The following is a 23,917-nucleotide window of genomic DNA, read 5'->3' as shown; positions in this document are numbered from 1 at the left end:
TTGATTTTAGGCTTCTCCAAGTCTCAAAATTGTGAGCAAATAGATTCCCATTGCTTAAGCCAATTCATTGCAGGGTATTTGTTTTAGCAGCTGGGAAAGTTAAGACACAGAGTATTACTTTTTGGGTAAGAAAAAAGGGAAAATAATTAAAAACACAAAACAGGAAATAGAGGCATTCTGAGGGAAAAGAGTTACGTGCAAGACATGGGATGAAATTAAACGAAAATGACAGAGGAAACTGAAGGGGAGGGGAACAACACCTTTTTGAATATAGCTTTATGGACATCCTAACTTTTGGAACCATGGTAAGATTTTGTGTGCTCAGGAAAAAAAGATAGATAAAATCAACAGGGATGGGAAGGAATGGGAGGAAAACCCCAAAACTAGAGGAATACAAACAGAAGTAAAGGAATCAAACCATGTTTCAAATGAATATCATAACCATCCTCTGATAGGGGAGCAGAAAACCAACCCAAATAACTTTTGAACTCAGTGTTTGGACTATATTTTCCTAAGCAAATGACAAAACAAAACACCTCTAAGCAAATGTTACAATCCAATCAATAAACTTTTTCACAGAGGCATGGGTTTACAAACCTGAAACAACTTTCTGTGCATTCTAGAGCTTAGCAAATAAGTAAATATATTTTGGTAATGGAAATGGGGAAAAAACAGAATGTATCCTGTGGTGTGGGATTAGAAATGGGGGTGTGGTTGGACTATACACACACACACACAATTTATATATGTATATATTTATTAATACATATACATTCATATATTTATATACATAAACAAATATACATACCAATTGTTTTTTCATCTAAAACAATCTTAGCCTTAAGATTCATATAATTAGACATGAAAAATGACATTTCCAAATTTCTAAAATCTAAACTCAAAAGATCTTGGGTCTATACAATCTACAAAGTGGGAAAGTGCTACAAAAACAACTGTGAGGAAAAAAAGCTTTTAAACAGAGTAGCCAGGTTACACTTTAAATGGCAAAGAATTATTACTCATACATGGGGCTGGATCATGAAAATAGGAAAAATATAACATTAATCCTAAGAGCAAATATTTAAATGTGCCCAGCTTAAATTATTTTTATATTAGTAAAATAAACATGTTATCTTTCATAAATATTGCAAACATGCAAATGCTACTTGATATTTTACAAAGAAACATATTAAAAGCCACTGTACCTTACAGTAAAATCATAGGAGCAAGAGGCCAGCACTGAAGCATGAAATGGTGAAAACTACAAATAAATAAATAAATAAATAAATAAATAATAAAAAAAACCTTTTTGAGGTTAGCTGTGATTATAACATGCTACTTCATATGATTATTCCTACTAATATTCAAATAAATTGAAGTTTAGTCACTTAAAATTATGCTTTCTTAAACCTTACATGCTTTCATTTGAGTTAAAAATCATCCTGGCCTATTACATACTCATCTACAGGAAAAACCTTTCTTTTTATATTATTCAAAGAAAGCCATCCTTCAAGTTTTTAGAGCTTATATAGAATAAAATTCCCAAAATGTTGCTATTCTGAAAAAATTAAATATAAGTTATCAGAAAGAAAAAAGAAGGAAACTGGGAGATGCCATTTAAGTAAGATATTTTCCACAATGACTTAGCAGAACCTGACAAAACAGAAGCCGGGAAACTAATTTAAATTACCTGATAGTCAAGCAAATTTCTCTGGAGTGGCACAAAAAAGTTACCTCATTGTCTGCTGTTTACAGAGTAGAAATTTTCTATATCCTCAACTTTTGTGAAGATTCATATATTTATCACATCAAGAAAAAGAAAGAATTAAACATCTCTCAACTCCAGTTTCAAAAAAGAGACCTTCCCAATGAATGAGAAATTATGAAGTATATAATACTAAAAGCAAATTACTACAATTACAAAATAAAATTTAAAAGAAGAAATACACTGGGGATGACAGAATTAGGAAAACATTCTTATCTAGCCCTAAGTCCTAAATATCTACACTGCCCAATGCATCAAATAATAATTCAATGATTTTACCTAATTTTAGCTTTCAGGGTTCACAATTATTAATTGCATAAGAAAAGTGTGCGTGAAGAAGAGTCATTAGCCCCCAGTCCTTAAACACTAAAAATACCTGTGATACACGCTCCTTTGATTATCTTTGCGGGTCAGCTTTGCTCTGCGTGAGACAAGCAGACTGAGGACTCACCTTCACCCTCCTGATAGCATACGTGTGGCCCAGCAGCTCGAACACCGGCTGCCGCACATTCCTCAAGTCCCAGCCTCGCAAGCTGCAGTCAACTGCCCCTGTCACCAGCAAGTTCTGAAAACAATTCAGAGGAAAGTAAACTGTGACATATGTGCCATTACGCTGTACCCAGGCTTTCCTTCTAGAATTAATGTCTATTTTCTGACAGTTATTCAAAACTGACTCAGGAGTCATTCTCAAGATATTAGAGAAGGATAGAAAGGAATCAAAATAGATATTAAAAGCAAAAATCAATATGACTTCAGGGGTAAGGAAATCAATATGCTTTATGTATTAGGATAGAACACTGTACACAACAGAGAAAGGCAGCAGTCCCAAACAGCACTAGGAAATTTCCAATTTGCCTTTAGTAGCATTAACTTCCAGTTCGCCTCTTGCAGTATTCTATCTGACAAAAGAGCTGGCCTTTCTCCTCCAAAGGTTTACAACATGCACTGTGGCTTTATCAGGCATTAAAAGGCAAGAGACCTATTAATTTAGGAATATTTGAAAAAGCAAAGGGTTTAAATTCAATTTTTGTATGATTTTCTGAATCTAAATCAAAAACTGTCCCCAACTCTCATGGGCCAAGTCTTCATACAGTATCTATGCACATCTGACGGTCGATGCAAATCATGGTGGTCTCCTATCTCGTCAGATTTTACACACACTGCTCTCTGGAGCCCTGGGTGTACCCAGAGCTCTTGGCCAACCCTGCCAGGTGCTGGGTCCATGCCCACCCCCCACACCCCATGTCAACCCACCTATCATCAACTCACTGTCTCAATTTATTGGGCCTCTGTGTAAGCACATTTGAAGAAAAGTTTCAGTGATGTCAGCATCTGTTTTAGAATTACTAGAAGTATAAAATATAACTCACAAGTTAATTTTCCTGGATGGGAAATTCATTTATGATGAGTGATCTGAACTGTATTCTTCAGCACTGAGAGTTCCATTTAGATCAAGTATTACTACTGAAATATGGGACTATCTGTACTTTTAATCTATTTTATGTATTTTTATTTGAGGAACTCTGCCAACACAAGGTTCTCTTAACCACCATTAATTAATTTAAAACTTGGAAAAAATAAGGCTTAAGTTTATCAATTTGTCATAGTCAGCAGACCATTCATGTACAAAAACAGCAGAGCAACACATTTAATCCATTTCTATTTCTAATTCATATGCTCATGTGGTTAATTGAAGTTTTGCAAAAAGTTACACATGGACACCACCATGTCATGAGAGCATGAAGCTTGATTAAGCCTACAAGGCAGATGAAACTGAAAATTTTAAAACTAATGGACTGTCAAATTAAAAATCAAGTTGCAAATCATTCAGCAGCCTGACCAGAAAAATGAAAAAGACATAAAAGCAAAAGATGATACAAATTTGCAAAGTGAAGGGCAATAAAGAAAAAAAATTTAAATAAACTGTAAAGCAGTTTCCCAAAATGAACAAGTAAGGCTGCCCCGTTGTACTTTTGAGAATTTCTGCTTCTTATTCTGCCAGTTAATTTGCACTTATAGCCACTTAATCTTAATGCAGGTCACTCACAACCATCAATTTAATACAAAAGGGATTGAATTTACCCTAACAGCCCATGAACGCCACCCAAGCCCACATAAACAAAGCTAAAAAAAATCAGGACCATTTTACTATGACAAGGGCTCTGCAGCTCAGGATAGATCTATATACCATACCTCGTTGTATTTACACCAGTCACAGCTCAAAATCTCTGTCTGGTGTGCTGGAATCACAATTCGGACCCCCGCAGCCTTCACATCCCACACTCTCAGGGTCTGATCACCTGTAGAAGAGGAAGACTCCATCACTTTCCGTCACCCTGCTGGGTGATCAGTGTGACCTAACAGTGCTTGTGATAAAAAAATCTAGTGAAAACAGTTTCCCATGTTGGGGGATGCTGCCATCTCTTTTTTCCTACAATTATGTGTAAAAATATACTAACACGATGGACTGTAAAAAGTAATGCACCATAGAGAAACCAGCAAGATGGCGGTGGAGTAAGGAGCTCCTTGAGTCAGCTCCTGCTAAGGGCAGTGAGCAAACACCCAGAGCTCTCTGGAGCTAGCTGAAGCACCTGTCTGGGGGCTCCAGGAGGCCAGAAGAACATCCTGCAAAGTCCTTGAAGGAATGGAAGGAGGAGGGTATGCATCTGCAGAGAAGACTCCTAAGTAGAGGCTCCACACCCCAGAGGTCAGTGCCCATCCTCCACTGGAGGCACAAGCCACCTTGGGAGCTGTTCCACGGCTAGAATTGAAAGCTCCACTTCCCCAAAAGGGGGGAGGAAGAGACGGTTGGGCACCAGTTTCAGCTACTGATGAGGAAATTCAGTGGGCTACAGTATGATCCTGAGAACAGCTAAAGCTTGAGCCTTGAGCCTCTCCAAGTAGAAAGAGGCCGGGAGCCGCCATCTGAACACCGCACCTGGCACGAGGGGAAGCAGGGCGAATGAAAATCCCAGTGCTGGTAGGCACCGGCTTCTTCCCATCCAGATCATATTGCAGGTCTGGCCTAGGCCCCAGTGCCACCTCCAGCAGAGAGGAAGTTGCGGGGACCTGCACCAGCCTCTCCAGGAAATTACCAGCCAAGCCGTGAAGGCCAGTGATCATCCTACTCTGGCGGCATGAGCTGCCCGAGGAGCTGCTCTGTGATGGGAATTGGAAGCTCCATTTCCCAGAAACAGGGGAGGAGGAGACAGTTGGCTGCCGATTTCAGCTACTGATTGGGGGACTCGGCTGGCTATGGAATAACCCTAGCAACAGCTGGGCTGTGAACCAGCTCAGGTCAGAAAGAGGCCAGTGGCCGCCATTCTGACTCCGCCCCCAGCTTGAGGGGAAGCTGGGCTGACTGAAACTCTCAGTGTCCAAAGGAACCAGTTTCTTTCATGCAGATCAGCCTGCAGCCCACCTAGGCTTCAGCCCCACCCCTGGCACATGGGAGGGTGAGGAGTCCTGCACCAGCCTATAAAGGTAACTGCAGGGAACTTCAGCTGGCATAGGTTGAAAATCAGAAGTCTACCAGGGCAATGGCGGTCATCTTAGGACGCACACTACAGATTGCTGCCCACATCTGCAGCTCCATCCCTGCCCCAAGTAGGGGAGAAAGGGATGTGAAGCTCCATCAGTCTCCCTGGGCAACTATGGTCTAGGCCAGCAAGTGGATTATTTCACATAGCTGTGACTCTGTCCCTACCCCTGGCAAAGGAGAGAATTGGAAGAAGCTTCATTGGTCCCTGGTGCAATGAGGGCAGCTTGAGCCTCCACAGCTTACAGCACCAACTACATGCTTGGCTCCTACTGAACAACCAGCAAGGGAGAAACAATAGGACGCCCTAAACTAGAAAGGAAAAATACTCTAGCAAGACAGATGTGAAGGCACCAACAAAAAATTACAATCCACACCAAGAAGCAGGAAGCTATGGCCCAGTGAAAGGAACAAGATAAGCCTCCAGATGACATTAAGGAGTTGAGACAACTAATCATAGATGTTCAAACAAATCTCCTTAATAAATTCAATGAGATGGCTAAAGAGATTAAGGATATTACAAAGACACTGGATAAGCACAAAGAAGAATTTGAAAGCATACATAGAAAAATAGCAGATCTTATGGGAATGAAAGGTGCAATAAATGAAATTTTTAAAATACTGGAATCATATAATAGCAGATTTGAGGAGGCAGAAGAAAGGATTGGTGAGCTTCAACAAATGGCCTCTGAAAGTGAACATACAAAAGAACAGATAAAGAAAAGAATAGAAAAAAATTTGAACAAGGTCTCAGGGAACTAAATGACAGCAAAAGGCATGCAAACATACGCGTCATGGGTGTCTCAGAAGAAGAGAAGGGAAAAGGGGCAAAAGGAATATTTAAAGAAATAATGGCAGAAAATTTCCCAGTGCTATTGAAGGACATAGATATCCCTGTCCAAGAAGCACAACGTACTTACATCTGAAAAAATCAAAGAGACCAACTCCAAGACACATACTCATCAGAATGTCAAAGGCCAAAGACAAAGAGAGAATTCTGAGAGCAGCAAGAGAAAAGAAACGCATAACACATAAGGGATACCCAATAAGATTAAGTGCTGATTTCTCACGAGAAACCATGGAGACAAGAAGACAGTGGTCTGATATATTCAAGAAACTACAAGAGAAAAACTTCCAGCCAAGACTCTTATATCCAGCAAGGCTGTCTTTCAAAAATGAGGGCAAAATTAGAATGTTGACAGATAAACAGAAACTGAGAGGATTTCTAAGCAAGAGACCAGATTTTTCAGGAAATACTAAAGGGTGTGCTAGAGCCTGAAAAGAAAAGACAGAAGAAAGGGGCCTGGAAGATAGTTTAGAAATGAAGATTATATTAATAAAAGTAACTAAAAGTGTCAAAAGAGTGGTGAAAATAAAACATGACAGATAAAACTCAAATAGTCAGATAAAACTCAAATAGTCAGGAATAAACTTAACCAATGATGTAAAGCACTTGTATTCAGAAAACTGCAACTCAATATTAAACAAATCAAAAAAGCCCTAAATAACTGGAAGAACATTCCATACTCATGGACTGGAAGACTAAATATCATTAAGATGTCAATTCTACTCAAATTGATATACAGATTTAATGCAATCCCAAAAAAATTCCACCAGCATTAAAGAAAAATTGAAAACATGATCATTAAATTTATTTGGAAGGGTAAAGAGTCCTGAAAGCCAGAAACATCATAAAAAGGAAAAGTGAACCCTTATCTCCAGACTTTAAATCATAATACCTATCTACAGTGGTAAAAACAACATGGTACTGGCCTAAAGACAGACATAATAGACCAATGGAACCAAATTTATGGTTCAGAAACTGACCCTCACAGGTAATGGTCGAGTGATTGTTGACTAGCCTGTCAAACTCACACAGCTCAGGTAGAACAACCCATTCAACAAATGGTGCTGAAAAAATTGGACATCCATAGCTAAAAGAAGGAAAGAGGACCCCTATCTCATACCTTATCCAAAAACTAACTCAAAATGGATCACCAAACTAAAAATAAAAGAACCATAAAATTTCTAGAAGAAATTATTGGAAAATGTCTTTAACACCTGGTGATAGGTGGTGGATTCTTAAAGCAGATAAGAGAAGGACTGAGTGGACCATTGATGTTTTATGTATGTATAAGTTTTAATTAGCTTTACTGTAAAATTGTGGAAATGTATAGAGTGGATGGTAACACACAGTGAGTAACAGCTAGTTTATAAATGGGGATGTGACTGAAAATGGCAGTCTAGGTATGTAAATGCCAATTGACAGAATGCTTGAGAATAATCTAGGAACTGGATAGCACAGTAAACCAAGAGGTGGGTGAGAATTGTGGTTGATGGTACAGATGCAAGAGTGTCCTTTGTTAGCTAGACCAAATACACATCACTACTGCAGGGTTTTGGGAATGTGGAGAAGCATGGAAAAAATACAGCTGGAGTGGACTATGGACTGTGGTTAGTAGTAATAATATAACATTCTTGCATCTACTCAAAAGATATACTGTGCTGATACTGAGGCAGTATGGAAAATCTGAGCCAAATGTACACTATGGACATGGCAATAATCAGATGATATTATTTTATCTGCAGCAAATGACACACCACATTGTGTTGATGGAGGGGTGTTGTTTGGGAATTCTGCACATGTGCATGATTGCTTTATAAGTTTACAACTTGTCATAAAAAATACATATTTAAAAATAATAATAGGGTGGGTTGGGGGGAAAACACACCAAATGTAAGAAAAGAACTATAATTAGTAGTAAGATTTTGACAGTGCTCTTTCATAGTTTGTAACAAATGTCTCACGACAATGCAAAGTGTTGGTGGAGGGTTGATGTATGGGATCCCTGTATGATATTATGCATGTCTGCTTTTTAAGTTCACAACTTTTACTATACACTTAATTGTTTATGTATGTTCATATATAGATGATATAAAGATAATAATCAGATTGGTTAGGGGAAAAATACTTTGTTTAGTAGTAATATTCTGACAATGGTCTTTAATCATTAGTTAAAAAGGTTTAAAAACAATGCAAGTTATTGGTGGTGGGTGAGATGTTATACATGTTTGCTTGATGTTATATATGTTTGTTTTGTAAGTTCACAACTATTATACATTTATTGTTTATGTATATTTACTATGAATGATATATTTCAATGAATTAAAAAAAAAAAAAGTAATGCACCATAATAATGCTTTTAGATAGTGTAAGAAACTTAGAATCTTCCAAAGAGACAAGCACAGTGGTAACTAAACCCATTCTGGTGCATTTTTTTTTCAGGGCAGGAAAAGTCCCTGAAAATCCTCCTGTCTAGTAAATATAGTTAGTACCCTGAACCAGCATATTCCAAAGAAACAAAACGGTAACGATATTCCTGTTAAAGTTTCTCAAGGTAAAATGGGGACTTTTTTTTTAAACTTTTATGCACACTGCACTTCAGTGGGTCAGCCAGACACATAATTTTCTCCTTGGAAAAAGTTGGGAAAAAACAAAGGATTATGCTTTACATCGCTGCAAAAATGGTTTACATTGCTTAGCTGCACAAAGTTACTCCTGAAAAATATTTCATATGATGTTTCCTTTCACTTTTTCTAAACACTGAAGAAATAAGTTGGCAAGATGAATAAAACCCAGGAAATACACATCTACAGCAAAGTAAAATACAAACAATCGATCACAAGAGAAGCTTCCTCCATGTGGAGGAAGAGACCGTGGTCTCTGGCACGACAGGTGTCGGAGCTTTCAGTCCCCTGGCAGCTGTGTGCCCTGGCACAAGGAAAGCCCTAGCTGAGGCCGAGTCTTCATTTTTGAGAAACAGAGGGCCTACCAGGCAGGGTTGGACAATTATGCAATGAAATAAAGTATCTGTAAAGCGCCTAGCACAGTTTCTAGCATGCAATAGCTAAAAATGCTCATTTAAAAAATTATCCTTTAATTCCCTACAAATTTCCCTATATTCCCATTTGTAAATCATGTCTCATGTGACTAAATTGAACTATTTTGGACAAGTTTATTCCTGGCTTCTTTGGACGTTGCTTAAGAAAAATATGAATTAAATTTGGTGGAGGTAAGAATACATAGTGTTAAGGATAGGGGCTTAGGAGTTCGGGGTCTGGTTCTCATCTGGCTCAATCATTTCATAGCTGTTGACCTCTGAACATGTCACTGTGGCTTCCCTGATGCTGTTTCCCGCTATATAAGACTGAAATGAGATAAGGTAGTGGGGACTTAGCATGGTGCCAGCTATATAGTACACCTTCAATAAATGTTAAAAAAACAAATGAGAAAACATATCCATGATTATTAGAAGGCATTAAGAAGAATAACAAGAATAGCTAGGGTTTAGTGAGTACATACTACATGCCAAATGCTTTACTAGGCATTTTATATGTATTAATTTTTTAAAATACCACAACTATTTGAAGTACAGAAATTTTTATAGTACTTAAAAATAACTCACTCAAGAGAGGAAGTGGCAGATCTGGAACCCAAACCAGAACCGGAATCAGAACCTAAACTTACAACCAGAACTGGGAACCGGAACCCAGGCAGTCTGGCTCCCGGGCAGGTGCCTCGTGAGCTGCTGGAGGACAAGTGCCCTGCAGTCAATGGTGGCAGCTTCTTCAGGAATGATTCTTTTCATTTCTACGTTACCTTCTCCCCTAATTGGGAAAATAACAATCTCACACAAGCAAATTTTACCATATTTGCCCCTGAGGGTACACACCACAGATAAAGTTGAAATCTCTATTTTCAATGCACCCCCACCCCTGCCCAGAGCCCACCACTGTCATGAATTTGGTGGGCATTCCTTTAGTCCGTGTTTTTAATGATACTTTTACAACATGTTTATGGATCTATAAAAATGTACTAGTGTTGGGGGGGGGTGTTTCATTTTAAATTTGAAAACACTCTTCTGTTACTCTTAAAAATGGTTGAAGGGAAACGGACTTGGCCCAGTGGTTAGGGCGTCCATCTACCACATGGGAGGTCCACGGTTCAAACCCCGGGCCTCCTTGACCCGTGTGCAGCTGGCCCATGTGCAGTGCTGATGCGTGCAAGGAGTGCCCTGCCACACAGGGGTGTCCCCCGCGTAGGGGAGCCCCACGTGCAAGGAGTGCACCCATAGGGAGAGCCGCCCAGCGTGAAAGAAAGTGCAGCCTGCCCAGGAATGGCACCGCCCACACTTCCCTTGCCGCTGACGACAACAGAAGCGGACAAAGAAACAAGACGCAGCAAATAGACACAGAGAACAGACAACCGGGGAGACGGGGGAATTAAATAAATAAATAAAATCTTTAAAAAAAAAAATGGTTGAAAAGCACTGTGGCAGGTGATGAGAGTAACTGACATCTGTGGATCTAGCTAAGGATGTTGGGATGAGAGGGAGTGAGGGATCTGAAGGTTCCAGACGGAAACTATTCAGAATTGGAAGGACTAGAGCTTCAAACACCTTCAAGGGCCTGATTATAATCATTGCCTGTGGTCAAGCTACCGGCCAGTAGAGTTTGCTTCCGAATCCCAAACAGCTCTGACCCGACGTGCCTGCTCGACTTTCCCAGCCGTCAGCGTATAAAGCAGGTGATGTGGACGTCGAGGGTCTGGTCTTCCCAGCAACACCCTTCCTCTAGAAGCCATGTGATTCTAGAAGACCTGGGACTTAGCACAGTTGACGAGCCAGGGGCAGGTCCTCGTCGGGCCGACCACAGAACTGAGCACAGCTGAGAGGTCAAAAGTGGGTGCTTGGGATTTTTCTGAACTACAAATGGAAAAAATGTCACTACCTTTTTTATGACAGAATTTATAAGTTAGAAAATTCAGGAGGTGCTGGTGCCCACGTGTCCCACTGAGTGAGAAAGCCAGCCGACAGCGCCATGTCAAGGGACAGGGAACAGGTGAGCTGAGAAAGCAGGCACCCCGGGCACTCATGCACCCCTGCCCCTCCCCTTTCTGGGCTGGGGTCTGCTTCTCAGTGAACTTGACAAAGACCTAAGAGAGTTCAAGATCTATCACCTCCAGGCAGAGAGATCCTTTTCATCAGGGAGCGAGTGAATGGAATTCTCCTGCGGCGGCAGTCACTAAAAAACCTACTCCCAGAGAAAAACATTTGCTTCAACAAGAGGTTTCAACTGAAACATATAAAATGTCTAAATGATGGCCACCAGTGTTCAAAAGAAAATTTCATACTAGGTCTTTAACTACAAAGTGTGCTATAGCCACGACTCAGCAACTGGTTAAGGTTCAGTGAGCTTGACTTCACCCTCGAAGTAAACGATCTGGGCATGTGAATGACTTCACGCATTAAGAAGGCACAATGAGTGTGGACTAGGAGATTTAAAAGTAACTGCTGGGGAGCAGATGTGGCTCAGGGAGTTGAGCACCTGCTTCCTACATGAGAGGTCCTGGGTTTGGTTCCCTGTGCCTCCTAAAAACTAAAACAAACACACACACAAAACAAATGAAAAAAATACCAACTCAGGGGAGCCAATGTGGCGCAGTGGTTAAGTGCTGGCTTCCCATACCAGGTCCCAGGTTCAACCCCAGGACTGAGCAACAACAAAAAATGTAACTGCTATTCTAATAACGATATGGAGGAACCTCACACAACAAACTACTGAGAGAAACACACAGTTTAAACACAGGCCACGGCCACCTGTGCTATTAGAAGATGGGCGCGTGATCAGCTGGTGTGGGGGATGGCAGAGGCTGGTAGGGCAGGGGTCCTGCTAATATTGTTTCTCAGCCTCCGCACTGGCTACACAGATGTGTACACTGTGAAAATGCACTGCGCTGTGTACTTAAGATTATGCACTGTTTAGTGTGTTACACTTCACTTCAACAACAACAAAGGGTTGGCGGAGGGCTATTCTTTTTTTTTTTAAGATTTATTCTTTATTTATTTCTCTCCCCTTCCCCCCCTCCCACCCCAGTTGTCTGCTCTGTGTCCATTCACTGTGTGTTCTTCTATGTCCGCTTATATTCTTGTCAGCAGCCCCGAGAATCTGTGTCTCTTTTTGTGACATCATCTTGCTGCGTCAGCTCTCCGTGTGTGCGGCCCCACTCCTGGGCAGGCTGCACTTTTTTCACGCGGGGCGGCTCTCCTCACGGGGCACACTCCTTGCGTGTGGGGCTCCCCTATGCGGGGGACACCCCTGCGTGGCACGGCACTCCTTGCGCGCATCAGCACTGCATATGGGCCAGCTCCACATGGGTCAGGAGGCCCTGGGTTTGAACCTTGGGCCTCCCAGGTGGTAGGCGGACACCCTATCTGTTGGGCCAAATCCGCTTCCCTGGAGGGCTATTCTAAACTTCTCTGGCATGGTATTTTGATTCAGCACTGTCATATTCGTGCAACATTTAAAAAAACAAACAAACGTGGCTTGGCTCGGCCCTTCTTGCAGTTAATTTATGGGGCAGAGAACTGTGGAGGCCTGCCCCGCGGGGGCTGAGAATCCACTCCGCTCTGCAAGTCTGATACTCTATCCTCATCCTCAGCCAAATGGCACAATGACTCACTCAATTCTTCTAGCCACCAGGACATTTGTATTTCCGCCTGTGTTCAAATCACATTTGCCAGACAACTGGCCTCTCATTGTCAGCCAGACGTTTTATCAGGGCCATGTGGTGGTGCCATGGATCCACCTGAATTACCAGCTTTTCTTACTGCTTGCAGACTGACCGCTAGTGGCTGGACCAGTGAGTTTAAATGCACAACACAGAGTAGGAAGGGCTGGCTGCTCATATGTCTGCCTTAAAGCTGGAGCAGGTAAGAGGAGGCTGGGCAAGGAAAAAGAGAAGAAACAGAGAGGCTGAAACTGTGAAGTGTACTGAGTAGCAAAAGGAAGGAGATTGGGTCCAAATAATTTAATTGAGTCAAAATGCCAGATGCCTCTTGAATGTAACAGGACTTTTCCTTGAAGTAGAATGAGGTTAATTTTAACTGCTGGACCCCACACATTCAGGCATGGCTATGACTTCCATGCAATTATGTAGAGTCTGTAACAGCAGTAATTTAGTTTTCATGGTTCAAAACAAAGTGCAATTCACATTAATTCTCTTTATACAAACAGCTCGAATATTCTTCCTTTCTATCTCATGTAATTTAGGAATATGAATTCTGTGCTAATTCAACTATTGTGAACTAGACAGAAGGCAGCGTCCTTGGAGAATGCCCCTGTGGGAGCTGGAGCTAGAGCTGGAGCTCTACAAACTCCCCTCTAGGGGGCCTGGCAATAAAGCTAATGATCACAAATTTGGTTCTAGATTTGCAAATACCAGGAAATGGCTTTACTGCACCTAAATAAAGCCTCACGGGAAAAGTTTTTGTTCTTTTTCAAAGAACCTATTTTACAGTTTATCAGTCCAGTGCTTGATTTTCATCTAGTCCCTTCTGGTTTATCTTTAGCCTTAGACATGGAGCCACCTTGGTGAGTCTTGGCCCCCTAGAATCCATCAGCCTACCTCTACCCAACCAGGACCCACTCTTTCCATTTCAGTGTCTGCTGTTTGGGTACTACCTGCAGCACCGAGTCAGGCCTTGGCCCAGCAGCACACTGCATCCCTCTCCAGGTACCATCGCCAGCTCAAGAACGTGGACCCATCAGAGCCAAAGAGAGAAAAGGAAACCCCCAGATCTCTGAGGAACCATTCATTTTTCCTACAAGGAAGAAACCAGAGCGGACGCAGAAGCCGGCTGCTGCCTCCATCTTCCTATCACCTGGTGCCTGCTACTGAGACCCACGAACAGAAGAGAGGGCAAGAGCAGCCCGAGCCCGGTGTCCAGCTGGAGCCAGACCCGCTAATTCACACGTGAGCAGCTAAATGATCTGTCTCCTTCAGGCAGTGTGGTAAGGATTTCTCTCAATTTCCAACAAAGCAGCCTGGGCTGATATAACAACTGCTGTATTCATTTCTAATGCAATACGTGAAGGTAATGTCATTAAACAGATGTTCTCTTTGGCTGATACAAGACTGTTTTTAGGTACCACCTATGTACACCTTGCAGACAGTTTAAAAAGCACCCAACTCATCATACTAGGCTGTTCACCCTTACACACGGACTCTTGCACAGCTATATCCACAGCCGGTGTTGCAAACACCGCCCGACACAAAGGCCAGTGTAAGAGGAAGTGTGGTGCCTCGAACCAAACACGGGCTCCTGCACGCAGTGCCGCCCGAGATCTGAGGGAAACGTAGCCGCATCTGTTTATGATTTTGTCACTTTCTGACTTTTCATAGGTCACTGACATAAAAAGAATCATCACTGAAAATAAAGGAAGACAATTTTAGAGCCTTAAAATTGTAAATTAACAAAACCATATAAATGGGAAGCGGACTTGGCCCAGTGGTTAGGGCGTCCGTCTACCACATGGGAGGTCCTCAGTTCAAGCCCCGGGCCTCCTTGACCCGTGTGGAGCTGGCCCATGCGCAGTGCTGATGCGTGCAAGGAGTGCCTGCCACGCAGGGGTGTCCCCAGTGTAGGGGAGCCCCACGTGCCAGAAGTGCACCCCGTTAAGGAGAACTGCCCAGCGTGAAAGAAAGTTCAGCCTGCCCAGGAATAGTGCCGCACACACGGAGAGCTGACACAACAAGATGACACAACAAAAAGAAACAGATTCCCGTGCCGCTGACAACAACAGAAGCGGACAAAAATAAGAACACCCAGCAAATAGACACAGAGAACAGACAACCGGGGTGGAGGGAGAGGGGAGAGAAATAAATAAATAAATCTTAAAAAAAAAATAGACATGATAATTTGAAAAAAAAAATAATTAAAAAAAATATATATATAAAATAGTGAGGTAAAGAGTTTTTATGTAGAATTTTTCCAAGTCAACGCGTATTCTATATCTAACCTTTAAACCCATCGCTATATTCCATTTTGCTAGTAAGAGATCCTGACATGATATTGGGGCTTCAATATTCAGGAAGTTCTGGATCCCAGAGTGGTCCAACAATGGCAGCGGAGAAATACTGGTATGGGATACTATTGACAGGGGATATATGGTTGACAGGGAGCTATACAGGGCATATGTCCAGGGTGCATGGTAATATTTGGATATACTCATAGTGGCAACAATTAAAAACTAAAGCTGGGGGGGTACTGGGTCCCTGGCCGGGGGTGCTGTGCCGTGGTCCCTAGGGGAGCAGCGGCAGTCCCCCAAGTGCAGTGGCAAGGACCGAGAAGGAATGAAGGTCCAACAGTAAGCCCCTGATACTAATGACTATGCTTGTGAGCCTATAGGCCTGAAATAAGAACAAGGCCTAGAGCAGCACTGTGCCTGGGAATTTCCTCCTGATAGCCTTCATATTACTCAAATGTGGCCAGTCTCGAAGCCTAACTCAGCATCTAAATGCAACGCCTTCCCCCCAGCGTGGGACATGACACCCGGGGATGAGCCTCCCTGGCACCGAGGGATCACTATCAGCTAACAACTGATAATGCAACTGGAAAATGACCTTGAATTGAAGGTTCGATGCGGATCAGTAGAATATCCCTGTCTACATAGAATAATGACTTTAAAATGCTGTTTGATCTAATGTAAGGGGGAAATAGAAAGGAGAAATGAGTTTATATGGCTATGAGTCTCTAAAAAAAAAAGAGTCTGGAGGCTGTCAGAAGGATTTCCCTTATGCACAACTGAGCAGAGTCTAAGAGACAGATAAAGTAGATACAATCCCCAGGTATTGGTTCCTTTGAGGGCTAAAGGGACCCACGGGTTCTACGGTCATGGCAGATAGGGTTCACTGCCATGTCAGATGGCCCTTCTATGGAGCTGGTGTTTCTGCGTGATGAAACTGGACCCAGAGGGGATCTCTTTTCATAAGACTATCATGCTACTTTACTGGAATTGTAGTTGGTATTGGGGTTTAAGATATATTTAGGGGATTGAATCTTTTTACTGACAATATGATAGCTAGGCCCTGAGCCTCAACAGACTCCAGCTCCTACAATCTGAATTATTGGACTCACCTCACTCAGCTAAGATGGAGTTGAAGAAGGGCAACCACCACACCATGGAGCCTAGAGTGCCTACAACTGAAAGCAGGAGGATTGCATCCAGTAACCATGTGGAATCTGAGCCTCCTCTTGACATAGAGATGCAACGGACACAATCAATCCAAGGACCTCAGAGAAAAGGTGGCAATGGAGTGGGAAAAGTGGACATGGTGACTGATGGGTATGGGGAATGGCAGGAAGAGATGAGATGTGGAGGCGCCTTTGGGACTTGGAGTTGCCCTGGATGGTGCTTCAGGGGCAATCACCGGACATTGTAAATCCTCCCAGGGCTCACTGGATGGAATGGGGGAGAGTGTGGGCCATGATGTGGACCAATGACCATGAGGTGCAGAGATACCCAGAGATGTACTTACCAAATGCAATGGATGTGTCATGATGATGGGAGTGAGTGTTGCTGGGGGGGGGGGGGAGGGGTGCGGTGGGGGTGGTGGGGTCGAATGGGACCTCATATTTTTTTAATGTAATATTTTTACAAAATCAATAAAAATTAAAAAAAACCTAGCAGGGGGAGCAGATGTAGCTCAAGTGGTTGGGCACCTGCTTCCCATGTACAGGACACTGGGCTCGATCTCCCGTACCTCCTGGAAACAAAAACAAACCAACGAAAGGGCCAGGTCTCACTGGGGAGTGGATGTGGCTCAGTGGTTGAGCACCTTTTTCCCATGCGCAGGGTCCTGAGTTCAATCCCCAGTACCTCCCAAAAGAAAAACAAACAAACCTGTCAGTAGTTCAGGCCGTTTTACTTACTAATATTTTTCTAAATAGATAAACTGATACTCAATGGTATTAGTTTATTGTGAATGTTGCTGATCAGAACTCTAAGATGTCTTCACTTTTTCACTAGGAGGGAAGCACGTTCCAGTTCCTTCTGAAGGTGGATCTACTCTATACCCTAATCACCTCCAAGTAACTCCTTTGAAACTGTGGGATACAGGAAAGGACAGCACTACCCTAAGAAAAACATATAAAGGATGCTAATCTCATTCACACCCTTACAAGAATTTTCATTCAACATGGACGAATAGTCTCTGTGATAGAGCTTTAGAGCTTTCACCAGCTACAATAAAATTCTAAGCACTAACACTGTAACCAAGCATGTTCTTCCATAATGAACCGCGGTCCTCCTCCAGACTTGATTCCCTACCAGCATTAGCATTTAGGCTAAATTAGAAACATGAAAGGTTACTAACTCAAGTTATATATGCAAGATAAAGGGTTCGTTAATTCAAATTAAGCACATTAATATTTCAATCACTTACCTAATACATACCCTGCCTTATAGTTCCCTGTGCCACAGAAAGCAAAGACAAAGAAAGTCTAGGCTTGGAAAAGGAAACATGACAAGGGGAAGATATTACTGGTCCCATATTTTGGAAAAGATTTAATTCAGATTATGAATACAAAGCTATGACTTAAGATAACTTGGGATTTTTTAAAGATAATAGTAAGAATTTTATAAGTTGCTAGAGTGTACTGCTCTTCATTGCAGAACACAATGCCGTTAATTTTAACTAGAGAACAAAGACTTTTTGAATTAATTGTGCCTCTACACACAGAAGTTACTATTATTCACTATTATTTTAGGATCTCAAAAAATTGCTTAATCTAAATGGATATACTAGCCTGTACACAATTCGCCTGAAGGTTTCCTTGCCAAGTATCTTAAATCCAATTATATTTCCAGAATTCAAAGACATTTGATCATTTTTAATTTTTAGAATTAAAAAGTAACAATAAAATCAACTAATGAAAAGGATTTCTGTGACATAATATTAACTATAGAAAAGCACTAGAGATAATCCAACAACTCTGGGCACTGATAAAGTTTATTACCAAGAAAAGAACAATTACCTACCTACCTTTGGATGCTGGATAATTAAATGAAAGACTATACTAGGAGCAGTTACTTGAAATGCTTCTTGTTGGATGAGAAATTTTCCACAATTAAGAATATAGAAGATGACCCAAATTAATCTGCACATTTACTGCAAACCCAATTAAAATTCCAACAGAATTTTTTCACTCTTTGGAATTATAAAAATCATCTGGAAAAAATAAATAATGAAGAAATCCCCAAAAATGAATGAAACCAAAGAGCAGGGGGAGAAGGCTTATGCTACCAGAAACTAAAATGTATTATGAAACAAATGCAGTTAATCAATGTGGCATGTACAGAGGCAAACAAATGAACTGTCAAAGCAGAAAGCCTCAGAAATGGACCCAAATACAGTGATAAAGGTAACAGTTCCCAATATAAAATTATTAGGTTAAAAATCTGAAGGGTTTATATTGGGCCTGACATAGTAAAATGGTCAGGAAACGAAAGTTATCATCACTATTTTTATTTCAAATCAGTGGGGAAAAGAACATTTTATCAAGGCATTACAACAACTGCTAAGCCACCGGGTGGGTGGGAGGGTTAAAGTTCTGCCTTACTTTTTATTCTAAAATAAATTCCTGATGAATTCAATATGAATTTTTAAAAATTTCACTATTCCATAAAAGTACGAGAAGAAAATTTAGGGGAAGATTTGTATAATCCTGGAATGGAAACCTTTTTCTAGCACAAAAGATTGCTGTCTCACCCTTTCCTAACTTTCTACTGACGCCTTATCTTCATTTACAGTGTCTCCCAGTTAAATACAAGCAAAACCTCCCTCCATGCTCCCTCCTCCTCCAGCTCTTGCCCTCTCTCCTCTCCTCCACCACCAAACTCTACAAAGTGCTGCCGCTTTATCTCCCCTCAAGGCTCTACTCAGGGGTCAGCAAACATTTCTGGAAGGGGCCAGATAGTAGATATTTTGGGCTTGGGGCCTCTGGGTCTCTGTCACAGCCACTCAAGTCTGCCACAGGCAATATGTAAATGACCAGGCAGGGCTGTGTTGGTGAAGGGCAGTGTTTTGCCCTCAATGTAGTTTGCTCTACTCCAAGCTTTCTTCTGTTGAGTTCATTGCTGTTCATAAAACCCAAATGAGAATAATCAGTGTCCTATAGATTATATTCATGCATACATCCCTAAGAGGTGCTAATTCATTGATTCCTCACATCGAATACCCTAAGCAGACCTGGTTTCTCCTTCCCTCTACATGTCCAGCGAGGAGGCAGGAAAACCGTTACTGGGAGACCACCAGATGAGCAACTCTGTCTGGCCAAGACCAACTAAATTGCTCACCATGTTTCATCTCTACATTTTAAAAAGCTTTAATGGCACATGACACACATCACCAAATTACCTAAAAGAGGAATGAAGTATAAGATATTTTAAATAGATATACGTGGGAAGCGGATTTGGCTCAACTGACAGAGCTTCCGCCTACCACATGGGAGGTCCAGGGTTCAAACCCAGGGCCTCTTTGACCCGTGTGGAGCTGGCCCACGCACAGTGCTGATGCACGCAAGGAGTGCCGTGCCATGCAGGGGTGTCCCCCAAGGAGGGGAGCCCCATGTACAAGGAGAGGTGATGCAGCAATATGACACAACAAAAAAGAGATGCTGTTTCCCAGTGCTGCTGACAAGAATACAAGCGGACACAGAAGAACACACAGCAAATGGACACAAAAAGCAGACAACTGGGGGCTGGGCAAAGGGAGTGAAATAAACAAAAAATAAAAATCTTTAAAAAAACAAAGATATATGGGAGTGTGAGAGCGAGAGAGAGATTTTAAGAAACAGTATTCAGACAACTCTTTGGCCAAATGTTTACTGGTGGTAGATCAAATAAAAGAAGTTGCTGTTTTCATAAATTTAAATCAATAATTCAACAAAATGTTCTTCCGCATCAAGTTCATTCAATACTACAGACTAAGAACCACCCTCTTCCTGAATGGATGTATGACTCACTAAACTCAGCTCTAACGCTGACTGAAGCAACTCAGAAACCTCCACAATCAATAAATGTTTTTTAAAAATAATATATTTAGTTGAGAAAAGTAATTTGAAATGAGATTTTCTGACTCAAAATTACAAAGTTATTTTTCCCACAGGATTTCACCAACAAAGATGATTTATAGCTATAAGCATGTAATTATAAAACCAAATATCACTAAGCAAATTAGCCTTTGAGGATATTTGACTTTTTCCTGAAGGATATTCCCCATTATTATTTTTAGTTTGGTGTACTATATATTGGGGAATGGGCACATAATTTTTCTGGAGAAATACAAGAAAACATTAGCATAGTTATCCTGAGGGGCATTGGGGTGGCATGTTCTGTGTGGTTTGAATTTCCATGGAATTTTTAAAAAATAAACTCATGTGTCTTTTTTAAAGTTATAAAAGCAAAAAATTTAAGAGCGATCATGTTTTGTGGCAAACAACACATATGATTTGTTAGCCCAGGTAACAGATTCTTAAAACTTTTACTTAGTCTTAGCAATCTTTATTTTGATAAACAGACCAAATCTTAAGCAAAGTAATCTCGGGCTACTGAAAGGAGACAGACAGGTTCTCGATGTTGAAGGGTTTGGAACCCATGATCTCTCTACTAGGAAGCGTATTCCCTCATTCCCCAAAGCTGCGCTCCACCTAACTGGCATTATGAAAAGTCACGCTGTGGAGGACAGGACAATATCCCCCACTGAGAAGCACAGTCCCTATTCCCAGGCCCCGCACTGCGGCTCCACGCGCCTCCCCGCAGGAACGCTTCCTCCTGCAGAGAACCAGCCCGACATGGACCGTGCAGAGGAGGCACTGCACTCTGCTAGGGCCTCGTGCTCGACTTCTTCACGTAGAAGTCAGGAGAACACAGAGACTGGCCCGACTGGCAGGAAGGAAAGGTAAAGGGATGAAAGCACACGCGCCACAAGGGCAGAGCTCCAGGGCTGTGACAAGAAAGAGGAAACGGCAGTCCAGAGCCGCCAGGGGTGGGGCAGGCAGGGCGTGCACCCGGGGGGCCACCTGCGGTGGGCTCTGCTGCCCTCCATGGCGCTCTGCAGAGACAGGGCAATGCTTCACGACAGCTTACATACAACTGATTGCAGAGCAGCGATGCCTTTATATTTTGTGAATTCTAATGTAAATTCTAATATAATTTAAAATTCTAAAATGATTTTGCAAACTAGTCTACAGCATTACACTTAACTGTTAAACAACAGTCTGACGTGGTAAACAGATGTACCCCCTCAGTCTTTCCGCGCTGCCCGTCAGATGAATAAAGAATGATAGCTACTTGTTACCTGGATCGACATGTTTTAGATGGCTTATAAATCAGTCGACAAACCAAATTTGGAAATTTTTATACAAACACTACAACAGTAGGATTATTAAATTTCTATAAAATGATCTTTCTCCACAAAAATATAGAGACATATAAATATAAGTGCCTGCTTTGCCATAGAGTTGCTGATGTGACTTAAAAGCAAACAGATAAAATTCACTCCCACAACATCCTTGCCATGGCTCAGTGGCAGTGAACTAGAGAGAACACCCCTGAAGGAGGGGGCACCAAGAGAAGGAAGTGTGCTCCTTATTTAATCTCCACCACAAGCTCGTGATCAGGAGATATTTTCCCCATCTTTTTTTTTTTCCCAGGAGGAACCCAGGACCTAGTATATGGGAGGCAGGTGCTCAACCACTGAGCCACCCCCGTTCCCCTATCCCCATCTTACTATGAGGAGGAGACAGCAGTCAACTCAAGTGAGTCTGAGGCCAAAGCCCTGCCTTGCTCCTTGTCTTCCTGCCTCACCCAAAACAAACATGTCAAGTCAAATGGTTAGACTCACTGAAAAGTAATCCAGTCCCAGGCCAATTCTTGCCAAGAGGGTGGAAGAAAGAAACAGTCTGAAGAGCACAAAAGACTAGTAACGCAGGCCTGTTTTCGCTCGACTCTCAGGTCCACAGCGCCACCTACTGGGCAAGCAAGGTCACAGTCGCCACAAGTAAGGCTTTGGCTAAACAGCTAAGTATTTACCTGAGGCTGAAGCAAAGCAGCCAGGGATGTGGGGAGACCAGATCGTGCTATAAATGACACTTTCATGTCCTCTAAAAGTGCACAGTGACTTTCCAACCGTTGGATCCCACTACAAATAAATGAAGAGATCAATTACTAAAGAGAGGTCGATTAGAATATATGCTTTTATAAAATATAGTATATACACAATTTACACATAAATATCTCAAAAATTTTATAAGCAAGGCATTATTTAAGGGACATAAATAATCAATGCTAAGCTAGTTATTGGGTAGCCAAAAGATGAGAAAATTTTAAATTCTAAGTGTTTCAATACATACTTTCGAGAAAAATTAGCTGTCCAATTGAAAAACTGTAGAAACATCTTTTAGAAAAGAAAATACTTCAGTGAAAGCTTGGGGAAGACAGTACAGTTATCCCTTCCATATCACGGTGGTTAGGGACATAGTGCCCCTGTGATCTGGAAAATCCACATAAAATTTTTCAGCCCTCCCTTCATAGTAGAGAAGAAGTATGAACTTTTTCTTTTTCTTTTATGGAGTGTTTACTATACGTTATTGTAAAATTTGGGTTAAATATTCAGTCATAGGTGATATACAATACTAAATATATATGTAATGCATTTCTGAGTTTCTCTGTCATCTGATGGCCTTCACATATTATCTGCAGCTTCCACAAAACTCCCCAGAAAGTCCCACTTAATTTCTTATGCTGACCCAAGATATACTGAAACCGCACTGGGGAAAGTCGAGATATGGAAGAGATAGCTATACTTGTTTTTTGTTGTTGTTGTTGTTTTTTGAGGTACCAGCTGGTGACTGAACCCTGGCCTTCCCATGCAGGATGCCAGCGCTAACCACTGACCAACATCGGCTCCCCTGAGTTGGTTTTTTCGTTGGTTTGCTTCTTTGTTCCTTTGTTTTTAGGAGGCACCAAGGGACCGAACCCATGACCTCCCATGGGGAAGCAAGTGCTCAACTGCTTAAGCCATATCCACTCAATTTTTTTGTTTTTTGTAGTTTTTTTTAGGAGATACCAGGGATTGACCCCAGGACCTTGTATTAATTAATATATGGGAAGCAGGCGCTCAACCACTGAGTTACATCCACTCCCCAATGAGAGTTAGTTTTTTTGTTTGTTTTGTTTTTAGGAGGTACCCGGAATCTAATTTTTTTTTTTTAAATACAGTAATGCTGACATACCAGTTTGACAGTTTGATCCCAGGAGCCAGACACCACAAGCTGTTCACCTCTTGTTTGGCTCCAATCAACGCTATAAACCTACAAACATTGTAAAGTGTCATTTAGAAAGCAAAAGAGCATTAGGCTTACTATCATATTTTATCTCTTTATAATAGCGATAGCTAATAAAAACAATCCATTCATTTCGATGTAGCACCAAAGTCCTACAATCTCCATGTGGTATCGAGAGATGGAAAAGTCACCTGTCCATTCATCCAGGCTTACTTCTTACAGCTAAGGCTCCATTCTGCTTTAACAGAATTCTACAGACTATTTCAAAACCCTTCTCTAAAATTACACATCTTCTTAAATCTACCAACAAACCACTGTTTGCAGCACCTTGAAGAAATGTCAAAGCAGATTAGAAAGTTGGTCATCTAAAAACCTGGCCGGGTCAGTGCTTATCAGAAAGCATTAAAATTCAATTAATACCCATAT

At 41.6% G+C, this 23,917-nt stretch overlaps 1 protein-coding gene across 2 annotated transcripts in view; it reads right to left on the bottom strand.

Moving 5' to 3' along the window:
• PEX7 (peroxisomal biogenesis factor 7) overlaps positions 1 to 23,917 on the bottom strand; it is a 114,763-nt gene that overhangs the window by 59,603 nt on the left and 31,243 nt on the right. Inside the window, exons 4-8 of one of the 2 annotated variants that reach the window (XM_004468544.5) lie at positions 23,441 to 23,518; positions 22,239 to 22,347; positions 3,959 to 4,065; positions 2,217 to 2,330; positions 1,206 to 1,261 (exon numbers count right to left, since the gene is read on the bottom strand). In XM_004468544.5, coding sequence (XP_004468601.2) covers positions 1,206 to 1,261; positions 2,217 to 2,330; positions 3,959 to 4,065; positions 22,239 to 22,347; positions 23,441 to 23,518 — 464 coding nt within the window. The remainder of the gene's footprint in view (positions 1 to 1,205; positions 1,262 to 2,216; positions 2,331 to 3,958; positions 4,066 to 22,238; positions 22,348 to 23,440; positions 23,519 to 23,917) is intronic. The other variant, XR_011650158.1, reaches the window with a different exon arrangement.

Source organism: Dasypus novemcinctus, chromosome 11, assembly GCF_030445035.2.
Source record: "Dasypus novemcinctus isolate mDasNov1 chromosome 11, mDasNov1.1.hap2, whole genome shotgun sequence".
Taxonomy (NCBI): domain Eukaryota; kingdom Metazoa; phylum Chordata; class Mammalia; order Cingulata; family Dasypodidae; genus Dasypus; species Dasypus novemcinctus.
Note: the sequence above shows the minus strand (reverse complement) of the source record. Positions and strands in the feature narration are given on the sequence as shown.